Raw genomic sequence first — 18,635 nt, forward strand, 5'->3', positions numbered from 1 at the left:
TGTCCTGACTCATAGATCCTATTGTACATTTACTAAGAACTACTGAGATTACTTTTACAGCTGTCAGTTATCACAGAAGAAGGTGAAGGGCATGTGTAGTCCCTTGTTTAAGTAAGACAAAACAGTTTCTCCATGGTGTGACTGTTGCTGTGAGATTCAATCGTCTCATCGTGATACTGTCCCGACTCCCGTAGACTGTTCAAGTTTAAATGTGGATACTATACTTTCCATACATAGTATACATGTCAATTATTATACTTACTATACCCCAATATTTGTTATAGTTTCATCAAGCAGCAAGAAGACTAATCACAATGAAGGTGCTTTTAATTTAGCAGAGTAAAGTGAATAAGACCACAAGATGAGCTAGGTAACAGCCTTACACACCTAGATGTGTTTATTTACAATTTGACAGAGACACAATGATATCAACAGAAAATATCCAGAGATGGGGAAAAGGGAAATCTGGCGTCTTGTAACAATACAACATCACCACAAATGTTGTAGTTGTCCTCGTCTCTGAGCTGTCTATCTGTCTGTCCAAATATCAGATTACATATGTGTTTGAATGCCCTCCACTGTTTCTCATTCAATCAAAATGTGTGGCTTCTTTTCCCTGGGTTTGTGTATTCTAGGTTATAATGCAGCCTCCCTTGTCTCCCTTGTAGGGGTTCTTGTCATCTGACACGCCCTTTATGAGTGGGTCGCCCTCTGTTTGGGCCTCCACCCATTCCATTGTCTCCTTGCAATTTACTGACACCTGGTGATGTGAAGAGCGAAAGAATGAGCATACTTTTCTCATGCAAGAGAATGCACCACGATTTCTTTGCTTGTTTTGTGGTTACATAAAAAATGAAATGTTCACATTCACATCTGCAGTACAACAGGAAATACAAATGCAGATTGTGTGCAGTGAAATATTATTTAACTGTACATTCTTACAAATGTTTATTTCACTCCTTGTAATCATCTTTCTATGAAACGTATATTGATTTATCTCGATCTAAATCAAATAGAACACTGTTATACTGCCATCTTTCATGATAAATGTTCTATGATTTGGCAACATTTCACTTCAGATATGATGTAATATTGTAAAGAGATACTCACAGCTGTGCGTGTTGTGCTAACTTCAATCTTTAGCTGAGCCAGCTCCATTTGCAGGATTTCCTTATCAGACATATCCCGAGCCATCTTGCCTTTAAGGAAAATGTATGCAGAAAAAGGTTAGTAGGAAAACAGGAATAGATGTGGTATTTAGACAGCTAGAGCATCACTGGCAGATGAGTAATGTAGACTAATCCATTAATGTAGGCTCATCAATTCAAGTTTCTCTTTCACATACATCCTCAACATTTTCAATGGGGCGGCAGGGTAGCCTAGTGGTTAGAGCGTTGGACTTGTAACCGGAAGGTTGCAAGTTCAAACCCCTGAGCTGACAAGGTACAAATCTGCCCCTGAACAGGCAGTTAACCCACCTAGGCCATCATTGAAAGTAAGAATTTGTTCTTAACTGACTTGCCTGTTTAAATAAAGGTAAAAAAAAAATCCATATTCTATTGTTGCTCTAATTATTGCACATTCATCTGATAAAAATATTTATCTAACCAAAACGGACTACTCTAAACAGACCATGTTAATCAGAAATAAAAGGAATACACAAGAATTAAAGTAACCCAGCTCTTACCTGTTGAATGGTGGGTATCCAACAGAGAGAGTCTTAGCTCCTAGGGGCTTGGCTATTGTAAGCTGCTTTCTGATAGACAGTAACTGCATTGACTGACTTGCTGATGGGTCTCCGCCTCACCCCTCTTCATCTGCAAAGCTGATCCAGGTAGGCTTTGCTTTGGGGAGAGGTCGGTACAGGATTTTCACCAATCCTCTATGATCTAATTAAACAATCAAGGGGCTGTAAACCTCCGAATCCTCAACTCAAGCACCATGAGCGGGATGAGACGAACACACATAACATCAATGTGTATGTACCATCTTAGAGGATTCGGACACTGAGTGGGTGGTATTGTCATAACAAACAATTGGGCCCTGTGCAGTTCAGGGGGGCGTCATAGGCTATCACGTAGAATGTCTGCATGTACATAAACTGTACATAACATGTATGCAACTGTACATGCTGTACATACAGTACCAGTCAAAAGTTTGGACACCGACTCAATCCAGGGTTTTTCTTTTTTTACTATGTTCTACATTGTAGAATAATAATGAATACATCAACACTATGAAATAACACGTATGGAATTATGTAGTAACCAAAAAAGTGTTAAACAAATCAAAATATATTTGAGAATCTTCAAAGTAGCCACCCTTTGTCTTGACAGCTTTGCACACTCTTGGCATTCTCTCAACCAGCTTCACCTGGAATGCTTTTCCAACAGTCTTGAAGGAGTTCACATATATTGAGCACTTATTAGCTGCTTTTCCTTCACTCTGCAGTCCAACTCATCCTATACCATCTCAATTGGGTTGAGGTCGGGTGATTGTGGAGGCCAGGTCATCTGATGCAGCGCTCCATCACTCTCCTTCTTGGTCAAATACCCTTACACAGCCTGGAGGTGTGTTGGGTCAAATGATAGTCCCACTAAGCGCAAACCAGGTGGGATGGCGTTTTGCTGCAGAATGCTGTGGTAGTCATGCTGGTTAAGTGTGCCTTGAATTCTAAATTTAGACAGTGTCACCAGCAAAGCACCCCACACAATCACACCTCCTCTTCCATGCTTCATGGTGGGAACTACAAATGCAGAGATCATCTATTCACCTACTCTGCATCACACAAAGACATGGCGGTTGGAACCAAAACGTTCAAATTTGGACTCAACAGACCAAAGGACAGATTTCCACCGGTCTAATGTTCATTGCTTGTGTTTCTTGGCCCACAAGTTTCTTCTTCTTATTGGTGTCCTTTAGTAATGTTTTCTTTGCAGCAATTTGACCATGAAGGCCTGATTCACACAGTCTCCTCCTAACAGCTGATGTTGATGTCTGTTACTTGAACTCTGTGAAGCATTTATATGGGCTGCAATTTCTGAGGCTGGTAACTCGAATGAACTTATCCTCTGCAGCAGAGCTAACTCAGGGTCTTCCTTTCCTGTGGCGGTCCTCGTGAGAGCCAGTTTCATCATAGCACTTGATGGTTTTTGTGACTGCACTTAAAGAAACTTTCAAAGTTCTTAATGTTTCGTATTGACTGACCTTCATGTCTTAAAGTAATGATGGACTGTCATTTCTCTTTGCTTATTTGAGCTGTTCTTGCCATAATATGGACTTTTACCAAATAGGGCTATCTTCTGTATACCACCACTACAACACAACTGATTGGCTCAAATGCATTAGGAAGGAAAGAAATTCCACATTAAACAACACACACCTGTTAGTTGAAATGCCTTCCAGGTGATGAAGCTGGGTGAGAGAAGGCCAAAAGTGTGCAAAGCTGCCATCAAGGCAAAGGGTGGCTACTTTTGAAGAATGTCAAATATAAAATATATTTAGATTTTTAACACTTATGGTTACTTCATGATTCCATGTTATTTCATAGTGTTGATGTCTTCACTATTATTCTACAATGTAGGAAATAGTAAAAATAAAGAAATCCTGGAATGAGTAGGTGTCAATTTTTGACTGGTACTGTATACAATTTCATGTTATCAGATTTAATTCTAATTCAGCAAACCAACATTTCAAATATGGTCCTACAATCACATAGTCTATAGCATAAAGAATAATACTTGTTTTGTCAGTTTTCAGAGGGAAATGAAAAAGAAGTACCATAGAGCAGGTCAACAATTACAATCCCTGGCAGTCCCTGCGTCATTAGCCTCACTTAATGCCAAAGGCCCTTGGCATGCCACACATGGAGGTGAGCCCATGATTACACCAATTAGAGAACACTACAGTCTACATGAGGAGGATCTGATCTCATACACAATCCAATCCTTTCCCCGCATCTCTCTGTCATTCCAACCAAATGATGTCAGATCCCCTGATGTAGCCTATAGTCTGATATAATTAGTGTAATCATGGGACCACCTCCATTAAGTCATATTCCAATCAAATGTAATACTGTTATACAACAAGTATTGATCCTACTGTATCTAGGGGTGAAAGTAAGCCAGTTCGGTACGGCATTCCGGCAAAACAAATAGTGGCGGTACGCTACTATCGCAATAATTCCAACAAAATATCAAAAGAACTACACCATTATTTATCATTACCGCATGTCAGAGGAATAGTAAACAGGTGGTATATGCTCCAAAATATGATGTGGTTCGATAAGCACACTGACGCATAAATTGTGGCCAAATGTCATTACACTTTTTGATGTTTTGTGTAACAGATGTCTCTCTCCATTCACCAGTGTTTGGAGGCTGGAAACATGTAGCGAGTGGAGCCCTTTTTGAAGTGATTGTCAGACAATCAGATGAAATCATGAATGGTTGTGTTTATGCCACAATAACAGGTAATAAAAGGGGCACATTTTTAAAGGTAAATGACAAATCTTTCGACAAGGCCCACAGAGATCCTATTGAATTCATAGGGATTCTATGATTTGGCCCATCCAAATCTTTGGGGCACATGTCCCCTCAGATTTGTCCTGTAAAAAAATGTTTTTTGTTGTTTCTCTAATACTACTAGCCACCTAGCATTTTCATGAAGTTGGCTTTAGCTAGCCCAGATAGATTCACAAACTCATAACTAGCTACCAGGAAGCCATTTCAGGCTATCAATCAAGTTAGAGTCCACACCTGGCCGTGCTGCTGCTCCAGTTTCAACTGTTCTGCCTGTGATTATTATTATTTGACCATGCTGGTCATTGATGAACATTTGAACATCTTGGCCATGTTCTGTTATAATCTCCACCCGGCACAGCCAGAAGAGGACTGGCCACCCCACATAGCCTGGTTCCTCTCTAGGTTTCTTCATAGGTTTTGGCCTTTCTAGGGAGTTTTTCCTAGCCACCGTGCTTCTACACCTGCATTGCTTGCTGTTTGGGGTTTTAGGCTGGGTTTCTGTACAGCACTTTGAGATATCAGCTGATGTACGAAGGGCTATATAAATAAATTTGATTTGATTTGAGTAGCTAGCTTGTCTAACTATCTTAGCTGGCATGCCCGCTGGCAAGGTTGGTAGACTAGACTAGAAAAGCAAGCAATTACTAAATAAGACTCAAAGGAATATATCTTTCACCCATATTGTAGCAGAGAAGCATATTAAGCTTTTTTTTAAAGAACCACAGACCGCTCAAGAGGTATGCTAAGATGATAAACATATTTTGGACAGAATTAACCATAATGATTATGGCTCCAGACTGCAGGAAAAAGCTGTTTCAGGTGTTAGAAAAATGCAAAATTCTCTAACTTATGGCCATAGCTCCCCTCTGGACCACCCCTCCAGCTATTCTTATGTACTTTGTGCCCCCTCAGATTTTTGGGGTGCATGACGCCCCTGAGAGGTCCTGTAACAGGAATAAATTAAATCTACTTCCAACCTGACTGTATAGGATAAATAGTGAAGAACAACTAACTGTAAAATGCAATACATAATTAAGCTACATTGCCTTTCAAGAACAAATGTAACACAGATTCAATAGCCAATATCCAATCAGGCATGTTATACATTCTAATGTTGACAGTCAACATATTACACTAGTCCGGTGTAGCCTGGTTTTGCTCGCTAGCTCTCTCTCTCACACTCTCTCACTCTGTGTGTCTTGTCTCTCTTTCTCGGCCATTGATCCCTGGAAAAGCCTTCACTGGCACTCGTTTCGCCCCTATGACATTTCAGGATCTGGGTTAGTCTCATCCCCCCCCAAATAGATTAGGCAGTGAAACCAACGTCACTCTGGACTTAATGTACCACAGGTGGGTCTGTCTTTCGCAGACATTCACCTGATAAGCCACATGGTAAGAGTTGAACAATGGACAAAACCTGTGAGGCAAAAGATAGGCCTACCACTTAACTGACCACCTTTACTGTAAACTAAGACTGTGCTGCAGAGCCAGTTCTGAATTTGACTTTGTATTCCATTGTGCATTCCAGAGGAAGAATTTCTGTCTTAACTGAACAGCTGAACAATTTAAGTATGATATATTCTATTCATATGGATACCTCTGAATTGCTCTTCCACACAGTGTGTGAAATACAATAAAGTATTCTGTTGCTTCAAATGCAGCAGAGCTACAGTGCATTGTAACGCTTCCCCTCAAGTTTATTACTGCCATAAGGCAATTAAAACTATCTACGTTGGCTGTAATTTAGTCACTTCTCAGGTTGATTGGTTAATAAAGTTAGAGCTTAATCCCTATCGTTTCGCCGGTGGTAGTGAAATCAGGTTGATTGGGAATATTTGGTAAGAAGTGTATTCTGGATACCCTCTCCTGCTGTTATGTCCTTTAGCAGGGAACTTAACCCATAATCTGTTCCAGGGTAACTATGCCCAGGCTGACCCATGGGTCGTAGTTATTAGTGCACAGCGTAGCAAGCGGTTCATGTCGCAAAATGTTTTAACGTGACAAACGGTTTCCGTTGCAAACCGCTTTGCTACAGTTTGCTTTAGTGTGCACTACTGAATATGACCCTGGCCTCCAGGGGCGCTCTGTTTTTCTTCAAGTAGATCCTTCTAGAACTTTGAATAGAACCATGATATTGGTTGCATGTTAACTGCCGCTCCAATTTCCGCAACAACTAAGAGCATTGAACAGTGATGTATATAAACCCTGTGCAGCCGTCTTCATCGACCTGACCAAGGCTTTCGATTCTGTCAATCACTACATTCTAACATGCTGACCAGACACGTCACGTGTGCGAGCGTTGCAAAGTAAATTTAGAAATCTGTTTTTCAATTATTGCACCCACACTGCTCGCGGGCGACAACGAGCGTCTGCGTTGCCATGGGCTAAAAGAGAAGTCATTCCTATTTCTGACGCAGATCGCTCTGCAAGTCCTGCCTCTCCCATCTCCTCATTGGTTTATTGAAGCAGGTACCCACGTGCCATCTCCTCATTGGTTATACCCACGTGGGTGATTGAAAGACTAAATGTTTTGCCGGTTGTCGTGGTAATACTATGAAAGTGTACATTAAGTAGCTCCAATTCCAAATTAAATCTAGAATCGGCTTCCTATTTCGCAACAAAGCCTCTTTCACTCATGCTGCTAAACACAAAACTGACTATTCTACCGATCCTTGACTTCTGCGATGTCATTTACAAAATAGCGTCCAACTCTCTACTCAGAAAGTTGGATGTAGTCTATCACAGTGCCATCCGTTTTGTCACCAAAGCCCCATTTACTACCCACCACTGCGACCTGTATGCTCTCGTTGGCTGGCCCATATTCGTTGCCAAACCCACTGGTTCCAGGTCATCTATATAAGTCTTTGCTAGGTAAAGCCCCACCTTATCTCAGCTCACTGGTCACTATAGCAACACCCACCCAGGCACACGCTCCAGCAGGTTTATTTCACTGGTCATCCCCAAAGCCAACTCCTCCTTGTCTAGAATGTCATTTTACGCTGTAACATTTAAGATTTCCCTTCACTGGAACTAAGGGGCCTAGCCCGTACAATGAAAAACAGCCCCAGACCATTATTCCTCCTCCAAAAACCATTAGTTGGCACTGCATTGGGGCATGTAGCATTCACATGGCATCTGCCAAACCCAGATTCCCTGTTGCTAATTAGCATTGAATTTTTGAGTATATGAAGAATTTACTTTGTCCATTGCTAGCAAAATGTCACGCCAGGGTAATCCTACACGAAACACAGAATTTACAGTGCATTCAGAAAGTATTCAGACCCCATGACTTTTTCCACATTTAGTTACGTTACAGCCTTATTCTAAAATTGATTACAAAGTTTTTTCCCCCACATTGATCTACACACAATACCCCATAATGACAAAGCAAAAACAGGATTTAAGAAATGTTTGCAAATGTATTACAAATTTTTAAAAACATTTCACATTTACATTAGTATTCAGACTGTTTACTTAGTACTTTCTTGAAGCACCTTTGGGAGCAATTTACAGCCTTGAGTATTCTTGGGTATGATGCTACAAGCTTGGCACACCTGTATTTGGGGAGTTTCTTCCATTCTTCTCTGCAGATCCTCTTAAACTCTGTCAGGTTGGATGGGGAGCATCGCTGCACAGCTATTTTCAGGTCTCCAAGGATGTTTGAACGGGTTCAAGTCCGGGCTCTGGCTGGGCCACTCAAGGACATTCAGAGACTTGTCCCGAAGCCACTCCTGTGTTGTCTTGGCTGTGTGCTTAGGGTTGTCCTGTTGGAAGGTGAACCTTAGCCCCAGTCTGAGAACCTGCTCCAGAGCACTCAGGACTTCATCAAGGATCTCTCTGTACTTTGTTCCATTCATCTTTCCATCGATCCTGACTAGTCTCCCTGTCCTTGCCACTGAAAAACATCCCCACAGCATGATGCTGCCACCACCATGCTTCACCGTAGGGATGGTGCCAGGTTTCCTCCAGACGTGACGATTAGCATTCAGACCAAAGAGTTCAATCTTGGTTTCATCCGACCAGAGAATCTTGTTTCTTATGGTCAAAGTCCTTTAGGTGCCTTTTGTTAAACTCCAAGCGGGCTGTCATGTGCCTTTTCCTGAGGAGTGGCTTCCATCTGGCCACTCTACCATAAAGGCCTGATTGGTGTAGTGCTGCAGAGATGGTTGCCCTTCTGGAAGGTTCTTCCATCTCCAAAGAGGAACTCTGGAGCTCTGTCAGTGACCATTGGGTTTTGGTCACCTCCCTGACCAAGGCCCTTCTCCCCCATTTGCTCAGTTTGGCCAGGTGGCCAGCTCTAGGAGGAGTCTTGGTGGTTCCAAACTTCTTCCATTTAAGAATAATGGAGGCCACTCTGTTCTTGGGGACCTACAATGCTGCAGAAATGTTTTGGTACCCTTCCCCTGATCTGTGCCTCGACACAATCCAGTCTCAGAGCTTTACGGACAATTCCTTCGACCTCATGGCTTGGTTTGCACTGTCAACTGTGGGACCTTTTATATAGACAAGTGTGTGCTTTTCCAAATCATGTCCAATCAATTGAATTTATCACAGGGTACTCCAATCAAAAGATGTAGAAACATCTCAAGGATGATCAATGGAACCAGGATGCACCTGAGCTCAATTTCGAGTCTCCTAGCAAAGGGTCTGAATAGTTACATTTTTTAAATTTGCAAAAATGTCTCAACCTTTTTAACTTGTCATTATGGGGTATTGTGGGTAGATTAAAAACATGGATTTGATCAATTTTAGAATAAGGCTAATGTAATAAAATGTCTAAAAGGGGAAGGGGTTGGCATACCTTCCGAATGCACTGTATATGAAGTAGTTCTAAAATTCCAGAAGCACAAATGAATTGGGAAAACATTATTGGAACATTACCTACCGCTAAGTTTTGTGGGTATTATGATGTGTCCACTGTGCCGTTTTTATAGAGCCACCTACAATGCAGGAAATGGCTGCAGGATGAATTTGGTGAAGAGCAACTGCAGAAACTTGCAGTCGACTGCAGTCAATTTCATGACCTTTGACATGGTTTTTGTAAAGTTCATGCAGTCGACAAGCCAGACAATTTACGTGATCCGCTTGGACGTGCGCATGCGGTGCTGCTCGTGGAAATGTCGTTACGCGGAGTCTACCTTTAATGTAAAATGGTAAACTTTTATTTTGAAAATTATCTTAAATTCTAGACAGGAAGTTGTAAAGTTTTTGCCCACTGCCGACGTAACACTGTAGTAACAATAATGGCTGCCCCTAGCAGTAGGCAAGTTCTCCGGCGCCTCTGTCAATTTGGCGCCTTTATTTTGACCCGATTTGGTTTCTGGAACTGCTTTACAATGCTGATGCTCTTTGCCGAGCGCGCGGATGTAAAAAGGTAAGCGCGGTGGATATGTATGTGAGTACGTTTCTGCAGACGTCGGCTAGCCGCTAATCGGCTAAACAGAGGGTTGGCTTTACAGCGTCACTTTGCTTGTTAGTTGAGCTACATTATTGACAGATATATTTACTACACTAGTGTGGCTTTTCTATGCCAGGTACTGTTTTCTGGGTTATGAACGTGGTCATTTGGTTGTGTAAAAGAACATAGAACTACAGAAGCTACAACTTCCGGGATTGTGGGCCATCTGGCTCTAGTTATGGCAGGGTGATATTTCTGTAATCTTTAAATAGGAGTGCACCACCCTGTAATCTAGCTGGTGGAGTCTCCAGTTACCTTACTTTGATATGGTCTACAACTGTAAATATATAGTAACAGTGACTGTGTGGCATATCTTCTCACGTGGCATATAAACCATTCATTCATGTATTATTTTTATTTTTTCGAAGAATGCCAAGTCCTTAATATTTTAGTCATTAAGGAGATGCTTTATCCAGAGCGATTTACAGTTAGTGTATTAAGTTTGAAGTGGAACTGACAGCATTTTAACATGAAATCGTATTCAAATCTGTTCATATACACCCTCAGGAATAATATTACATGTTGTTTTTTAAACATTTTCTGACAAGCCAGCACTATATGGTCATTTTCATAAATTCATAGAATGGTTGGGAATTACGTATAGTACAGCCTTTCTGAAAATTCTATATCAATATAGAGTTGGAAGTGTCTGTTTTGTTTGGACAATTTAACAGACACTGCAGACGATAAAACCTAATTAAAAACACCTGTTTTGTCCAGGACTGGAGTCTACACAGACCAGTGTGCCATATCCAATCAGAGCTACAGTAGGCCTATATGCAAATAAACCATTTGCCACATGGGCCTGCCATCATTAACTTTGAACTGGATTGTGTGTTTACATGAAGTAGCAACAGAGCAACTTTAGATCATTAGAATGCATTCACAAAATACACCTGAATAGATTTCTTCAAATGTATAAATAACACAGGAGTCCTCTTATATTTGGGAACTCCTGACATAGTAAAAATTCCTTGTCTTCGGTCAGTTAGGATCACCACTTTTATTTTAAGAATGTGAAATGTCAGAATAATAGTAGAGATTTATTCCCGCTTTTATTTCCTTCATCACATTCCCAGTGGGTCAGAAGTTTACATACACTCAATTAGTAGCATTGCCTTTAAATTGTTTAACTTGGGTCAAACGTTTCAGGTAGCCTTCAACAAGCTTCCCACAATAAGTTGGGTGAAACTTGAAATTGGCCCTAATCAATCGGCCATTCCGATGAATCGGTCGACCTCTACTCATGATTACTGTTACTGATATCTAGCTGGCAAACAGTTGTGTCTCAGTGTGACAGCTGAAATGAAGAACGCAATGTTCTTTATCTCCTAACATATTGCACAAGTTGACTGCAGGTGTTTACTTAAAGTAGCTACAATTATTCAAAATGTATTAAACTTCAAATAAATAGATTCAACGGTATTGAAAACCATCCCATGGCTTTTTCCAAATACCCCGGTGTGTGTATACACAGTAAACCACCCGAGACTACTGCCAACAATGCCTTACTGAACGTCATGGAATTGAGTCAAATATAAACTATTTTATAGCCTCCTCTTATAAAGTTGGTTTTGTAGCATAAACTGGAAATTTGATATTTTTGACTGATTATGATTGTATGTTTGTTTCATATCTGCAAAGTAGTTAAAACGCTGTCAGTTCCACTTCAAGGTAGCTAAGTGAGACAAATCATTGTCTTTGGAGGTATGAAATCATAGCTATTGTTAACCATGAGTGTAATCAATTAGTTGATTTGAACAATGATTTTTGAATATTTAACCATTTCAGTGTTGTAATATATGTGACTTTTTTCTTAATCTCCAGGAAACCTGACATCCAGGTTCCCTACTTGTACTTTGACATGGGGGTATCAGTTCTTTGTGCCAGCTTCATGTCCTTTGGGGTGAAGAGGAGGTGGTTTGCACTGGGGGCCGCCATACAGTTAGCTATCAGCACCTACGCTTCTTATATTGGTGAACAAGTGCACTATAGTGACTGGCTGAAGGTGAGTACTGCCTGTGAGGAGGAGTATATAGTGTGACAACTCCAGCTGAAGTATCCTGAGGGTAAGAAATGTTTTGTGGAGAGTGACAACTCTGTCTACATTGAGAGCTGTGCATTGTGTAGGAATGACACCACCTGTCGAAAGACAATAAATAGTGGGCTCTATTTCGTCATAATTTATTGTGGGTTAATACTGGGTGCTGGGCCCAAAAAAACGGACATGACTAAGATGATCCTATTTTAGGATGAATTAAAACATTGTGTTGAAGAAATGTAGTAAGTGTTTGAATCCCCCTTCACTACATCTCTAGGAATGCTCAACTGACCTTCTGTGTCTTATGTGATCCTGTAGGTAAGGATGTACTCCAGAACCCTGGCTATCATCGGGGGTTTCCTGGTCCTAGCCAGTGGTGCGGGGGAGGTATACAGACAGAAACATCGCACCAGATCGCTGCAGTCCACCGGACAGGTCTTCATAGGGGTCTACCTCATCTGTATGGTAAGACAAACAACCTACTTCAGTGAATTAGCTACAGTGTTTGACCTAGAAAGAAGCACTGTGATGGGAATCCCCTTCCTCCATCCTTAAAATCAATTACTGCAGACCTAGAAACCTGGATAGCAAAAGGCCTAGATTTTCCCTGATTTAAATAGCCCAGTGTCAAGTTTGACATTTGTGTCCTAATCAGATATGAGAGAGATAGAGATCAAATCATTATACAACTAGGTGCAATAAACTGAATGGTGAGTCCAACAAATATACAGTAGTAGCCTAAATAACAACTTAATGCAGCGCTGTGTTCCCTCCACCAGGTGTACTCCCTCCAGCACAGTAAAGAGGACAGGATGGCCTACCTGAACCACATCCCTGGTGGGGAGATCACCCTAATGCTACTGGTGGTGCTGTTTGGAGTGCTGGCCCTGGCCTTCCTCTCTGGCTGTTATATCCGTCTAGCTTCACAGATCCTGGCAGTGGTCCTGCCCCTCATCCTGCTCTTCATCGACGGTAACCTGGGCTACTGGCACAACACGCGCCATGTAGAGTTCTGGAACCAGTTGAAGCTGATGGGGCATAACGTGGGTATTTTCGGGGCTGTGCTGATTCTGGCTACAGACGGTTGAATGGAATGGACACCTTGGCAGACTATCAGAAGAGAGGCCAATACTTAACATGTGACTGAAGCTACATTTAGTGTTTCAAATGGCACCCTATTCCCTATATATTGCACTACTTTTGACCAAAGCTTTGGCCAAAATAATGCATTATATTGGGAATGCGGTGCCACCTGGTCAAAAGTAGTGCACTATATTGGGAATAAGGTGCCATGTGAGACTTATACAGTCTTTCTGGATCCTCAGATGAACTGATCCTCACTTACAGCAGAAGATGCATGGTGATTGGACGCTAATCCCTGCCTGACAGACAGCCATGTGGGTAGACCTTATCGTTAACTACCTGTCCAACTTTGCTTCTGCAGAAAATAGATATGAGCCCTGTTGAGTTTTTACATTTTTTATACTGAACAAAAATACATAACGCAACAAATAACTATTTTACAGTTCATATAAGGAAATTAGCCAATTCAAATAAATAAATTAAGCCCTAACCTATGGATTTCACAAAAGGGCTTTATTACAGACAAATACTCAGTTTCATCAGCTGTCTGGGTGGCTGGTCTCAGACGATCCTGCAGGTGAAGAAGCCGGATGTGGAGGTCCTGGGCTGGCATGGTTACACGTGGGTTGGACGTACAGCCAAATTCTCAAACGATGTTGGAGGTGGCTTATGGAAGGGAAATGAACATTAAATTATCTGGAAAGCGCTCTAGTGGACATTCCTGTAGTCAGCATGCCAATTGCCCGCTCCCTCAAAACTTGAGACATTTGTGGCATTGTTGCGTGACAAAACTGCACATTTTAAAGTGGTCTTTTATTGTCCCCAGCACAAGGTGCACCTGTATAATGATAATGCTGTTTAATCAGCTTCTTGATATGCCACACCTGTTATGTGGCTGGATCATCTCGGCAAAGGAGAAATGCTCACTAAGAGGGATGTAAACAAATTTGTGCACAAGTTTTGAGATAAATTAGATTTGTGAGTATGGAACATTTCTGGGATCTTTTATTTCAGTTTTACATGTTGCATTTATATTTTTGTTCAGTATTTAACTTAGCTAGAATTCTGTAAAAAATAAATTATGTTTGGAAACCTGGTATTTACATATGGCTATAGCAGATTTCAGTTTGAGTATTTGGGGGGTTATATCGTGGTTTAGTTGTCAAATGTTTTACTGCAACTTGACATTTTGCATATTTTCTATCAAATAATAGAACTACAGTGTACTCCTTTTGTACCTAATGCAATATGAATATAGGATCATATTTATTTTTGAATATCATTTGTTTCCATTCCTGACGACATTCCTGAGTGTAGGTTGTCATACAACTAAATAAACAACTACTGGTTTGGTTTTGTATATTGTGTATTCTGTGTATATTCACTTTTCACAATAGTAATTAATTATTTATCAATCTGTATTTTTATGCACAACGAAATCAGAAAAGACCTGACGGTTGTCATTAGTTACCACAGTAACAAAGTCATAAACCCGGCCTATTACTACAATGTCTCTTAAAATCGGATTTTAAACCTAACCACACTGCTAAACTTATGACTAACCTTAAATTAAGACCAAAAGGCTCATTTTAGATTGCATGCATTTTTACTAAAGCCAATTTTAACTTTGTGTCAGTGGTAACTAGTGATTACCTGAACTAATGGACAAATGGTAGAAATATCCAGGGGTGTCATGTACCTCAAAAATCTGAGGGGGCAGAAAGTATGTGAGGATGGCTGGGGATGGTCCAGAGGGGGGCTGGGCCCCCCCACCCTGTTGGGAAGTTGGATAAAATAAATGTAATCCTGCTTTGTGGCATTTCGTGAAGACTGTTATACTGATTGCACTATGTGTTTTTGTGCGTGTAGATATGGTTGTCCTTGTTCGATAGAGCCATTGGATGTCTTTCAGCGAGGTTCCTATCAGAGGATGAATTGCTAAATATACAAGCTGACATTATTTCCAATCTCTGAAAGACTACAACTCGGGTGGGTTGGTGCTTTGTGCTCTGGCCACATCCCTCCCCCAAGGCTGGCTTTTTTGAAAGGGACACAATCCTTTGGGCAAAGCTGAAGGACCTGACCAGACGGCAATGACTTCAAGTAATTCCTTTCATCAACATGAATTTGACAAGGGAGCATTTTTTGATGTTCTATTAGCTACATGGTGACATTTAACCATGTTTCAACCAGATATAGTGAAGCGGATTGGAAATTGAAGACTTGGATTTAGCTAGAAGCTCATTTACAGCTGATGCCAGCACCAAGAGGGCAGATGACAAATACAGTGACTAAGTCATTTTTCCTGCAAGCCACCTGCTAGCTAACTAGTTCATCTACTGAAACCCATAGTGTGTATTGCTGGCTAACATACTACTGTGTAACAGTGGGAGGGGGAATCAAATACCTTTTCTGTTTGCTAATCTAGCAGGATAGCTAAGTTAGCTAAACAACTAGAGTTAGTCATATGGCAAAATAGAAGTGGTTTTATAAATTGGACATCTATTGTATCTGAATTGAAAACCTCTTCTCTTTAGTCCTAGATATGGCTACTAATGGGGCTAAGCTGCCTGCCAACCAGGACCTCTACACCAGGCGGTGTCAGAGGAAGGCCCTAAAAATGGTCAAAGACCCCAGCCACCCCAGTCATAGACTGTTCTCTCTACTATCACATGGCAAGCGGTACCGGAGTGTCAAGCCTAGGACAAAAAGGCTTCTCAACAGTTTTTACCCCCAAGCCATAATACTCCTTGAACAGGTGATCAAATGACTACCTGGACTATTTACATTGTGCCCCCCCCCCAATCCCTCTTTCACGCTGCTGCTACTCTCTGTTTATCATATATGATTAGTCACTTTAACTATAGTGTAACGACCCTGGGTTTATAAGCTCGGAAATCGACTCTGTCGCATGAGCATGCTTTTGCGGCACAGTCGATAGCGCGCCGGACCTCGGGCACGAAGGTCGAGGGTTCGAGACCTGCTTCCTGCTGTTTCATTACAATACATTCATGTACATACTACCTCAATTGGCCCGACCAACCAGTGCTCCCGCACATTGACTAACCGGGCTATCTACATTGTGTCCCGCCACCCACCAACCCCTCTTATACGCTACTGCTACTCTCTGTTCTTCATATATGCATAGTGACTTTAACCATATCTACATGTACATACTACCTCAATCAGCCTGACAAACCGGTGTCTGTATGTAGCCCCGCTACTGTATATAGCCTCACTAATGTTATTTTTCACTGTCTTTTTACTGTTTATTTCTTTTATTTCTACCTATTGTTCACCTAATACCTTTTTTGCACTATTGGTTAGAGCCTGTAAGTTTTCACTGTAAGGTCTACTACACCTGTTGTATTCGGCACGCGTGACAAACTTTGATTTGATTGAACAGGAAGCTACAAAGTTACAGCTAGGTTTACCAGCAAACGTTAGCACGACTGGAGTTGGCTAGCTCGTTATACTGATGCCTGCTAACTTATGCGCCATGCCTTGCGTTAGTAGCTTGTTAGAAAACGTGTAACATCAGCAACTGTAAATCATTTTAGTAGCTAGTTATATAACAATTTAAAAGGTTTGACATTGGTTATGATTATGAATGTGGATGCATGTCAATCTCACAAAATTTATAGGTTTGACACAAGATAGGATTCCAAACAGATGTAAATAACAATTATTGGCTATCCAGCTAGCTAAGTTTACTAGATAGCAGTGAGAAGAAACAATACAACAATTTATTTCAAATTGAAACTGGTTTTACTATTAAAAAAATATTTGCCTAAGCATGCCTGATAGACATGGCTGTGCATTTAGATACTGTCTGCCTACAGTACCTAGGTACATTTGTACGGGCTGTTCACTGTGCAAAGGTTGAGGGTTATGCAATATTTATTTATATTAGGCTAGCTATTGTTCTAAATGTAACATGTATGCATGTTCAACTATTCTACGCTAATGTTGATGTTATGCTGGCACAGTTCAACTGTAATTCAAACTGTTCAATAGAGTCAATTATTTTGTCTTGCAGACAATACCGTGTAGTGATTGGGCTTCTTCTTGGAGTGGATTCTATATGGAGAGAAACATAATTCCTTTGCCTGCATGTGTCATTGTAGCAGAACCGTATCTTGTGAACTTTATCCCTCTCGATGGATTGGACATTATGCTGTATTTCAAACAGATGACGACACGAGGAGCTGAATGGCAATTTGATCATGACAACACTCCTCCCACAGCTGTACAATCATTCCCTGAACTTTACTGCACTGATCATGCTGTATTTTCTTTTCTTTGTGAAAGGCAATTTCATTATGACTACCTCTACCTTCATCTGCTGATCACCAGTTATCTTAGCTACAGACTATTACACCAAATAATGTGATTTAACTAAAGATTTTTGGTGTTGATCACTGAGAGTTACAGGATAGGTACTGTTTGCTGTAGCACAGAGAATTTTTTGACCAACCTTAGCTTGGTGATGTTGTCTTCGTCCTCAATTTGTGGAAATAGGAGTCTCAAAATGTATGTGTCCAGTTGCAGGGAGTCCATTTGAATTTAGAAAATGCTCCATTATTAAAATACTTTTTTGCACCATGAAGTAATCCAACAATGTGCATGCTGCGATCTTGCCTATTTCAAGTCTTCTGTCATTGATCGAGACAGATGTCTGTCATCATGACATGCGGACTTGAAATAGACAAGATGGTGGCGTAAACTTTGTTGGATTACTTCATGGAGCAAAAACAGTATTTATCTGTAATCCCAGCCCATTAACTGACAGATCATTCTTGTCAATAGTAGCCTTTATCTGCAGAGAGAATGCGGTGGTTGTGTTACTACTATTGTAATAACAACAATCTTGTTGTGCTCCATAACCGCAAGGTGTTTTTCCTCCCTCATGCTCGTGTACCCCAAATTCTGCCGCTTTGGGGTATTTTTCAGTAAGGCACTGTGGAAGGTCTCCAGAAGACCTTTTCTCTGTAAAACTCAGGTTAAAAGAGAAAAGGGGTAGACTACATTTATTACCTGGTCTAGAAGGTACACTGGTTCTAACGGATTGTTTTCCAGACAAGGGTGGAATAGATGGCTACCAGATTGAGCTACTTTCATTTGCTAACATTAGCTAGCTTATGTTCGCTAATGTTAGTCAAAGATATAACAAACAAAGGTACCCGTCTGTGACTACCATGGCATAGGCAAAATTGACAGTGTGTATCCAAAAGATGGCGAGCTAGCTATACGATTTAGCTGATGGCTTTCAAAGTTCAATACAGGATTGTAATGTTAGCTAGCTAATTTACCTAGTCCAACTAGGCTAGCATGCTCTTCAGTAGGTCATATGATTGAGTGTAGTCTGGCCCAGGAGTGTGAAGGTGAACGGAAAGGCTCTGGAGCAATGAACCGCCCTTGCTGTCTCTGCCTGGCCGGTTCCCCTCTCTCCACTGGGATTCTCTGCCTCTAACCCTATTACAGGGGCTGAGTCACTGGCTTACTGGTGCTCTTCCATGCCGTCCCTAGG

The 18,635-nt window shown here is 41.1% G+C and overlaps 2 protein-coding genes across 3 annotated transcripts; one reads left to right on the plus strand and one right to left on the minus strand.

The window, feature by feature from the left end:
• Positions 1-371: 371 nt before the first annotated feature.
• gngt2b (guanine nucleotide binding protein (G protein), gamma transducing activity polypeptide 2b) lies at positions 372-9,640 on the minus strand. 2 transcript variants are annotated; one of them, XM_029685197.2, is made up of 4 exons: positions 9,409-9,640; positions 1,688-1,889; positions 1,111-1,199; positions 372-760 (listed from the first exon to the last, which is right to left on the minus strand). In XM_029685197.2, the coding sequence occupies exons 3-4, from the start codon at positions 1,192-1,194 to the stop codon at positions 632-634; spliced, it is 213 nt and encodes a 70-aa protein (XP_029541057.1). In that variant the 5' UTR covers positions 1,195-1,199; positions 1,688-1,889; positions 9,409-9,640; the 3' UTR covers positions 372-631. The 2 variants fall into 2 exon arrangements, with proteins under 2 accessions (XP_029541057.1, XP_029541058.1); XM_029685198.2 differs by lacking the exon at positions 1,688-1,889.
• A 66-nt stretch (positions 9,641-9,706) lies between these two features.
• Positions 9,707-14,465, plus strand: tmem101 (transmembrane protein 101). The gene is made up of 4 exons (XM_029685196.2): positions 9,707-9,897; positions 11,809-11,989; positions 12,341-12,487; positions 12,802-14,465. Exons 1-4 carry the CDS (start codon positions 9,767-9,769, stop codon positions 13,108-13,110), a joined length of 768 nt encoding a protein of 255 aa, XP_029541056.1. The 5' UTR covers positions 9,707-9,766; the 3' UTR covers positions 13,111-14,465.
• Positions 14,466-18,635: the final 4,170 nt, after the last annotated feature.

Source organism: Oncorhynchus nerka, linkage group LG16, assembly GCF_034236695.1.
Source record: "Oncorhynchus nerka isolate Pitt River linkage group LG16, Oner_Uvic_2.0, whole genome shotgun sequence".
Taxonomy (NCBI): Eukaryota; Metazoa; Chordata; class Actinopteri; order Salmoniformes; family Salmonidae; genus Oncorhynchus; species Oncorhynchus nerka.

Coding starts and splice junctions, on each gene's coding strand:
- gngt2b (XM_029685198.2), bottom strand. CDS start 1,194: ATGGCTCGGGATATGTCTGATAAGGAAATCCTGCAAATGGAGCTGGCT. Junction 761..1,110: donor TTAGCACAACACGCACAGCT/GTGAGTATCTCT, acceptor TCACATCACCAG/GTGTCAGTAAATTGCAAGGA.
- tmem101 (XM_029685196.2), top strand. CDS start 9,767: ATGGCTGCCCCTAGCAGTAGGCAAGTTCTCCGGCGCCTCTGTCAATTT. Junction 11,990..12,340: donor ACTATAGTGACTGGCTGAAG/GTGAGTACTGCC, acceptor GTGATCCTGTAG/GTAAGGATGTACTCCAGAAC. Junction 12,488..12,801: donor GGGTCTACCTCATCTGTATG/GTAAGACAAACA, acceptor TCCCTCCACCAG/GTGTACTCCCTCCAGCACAG.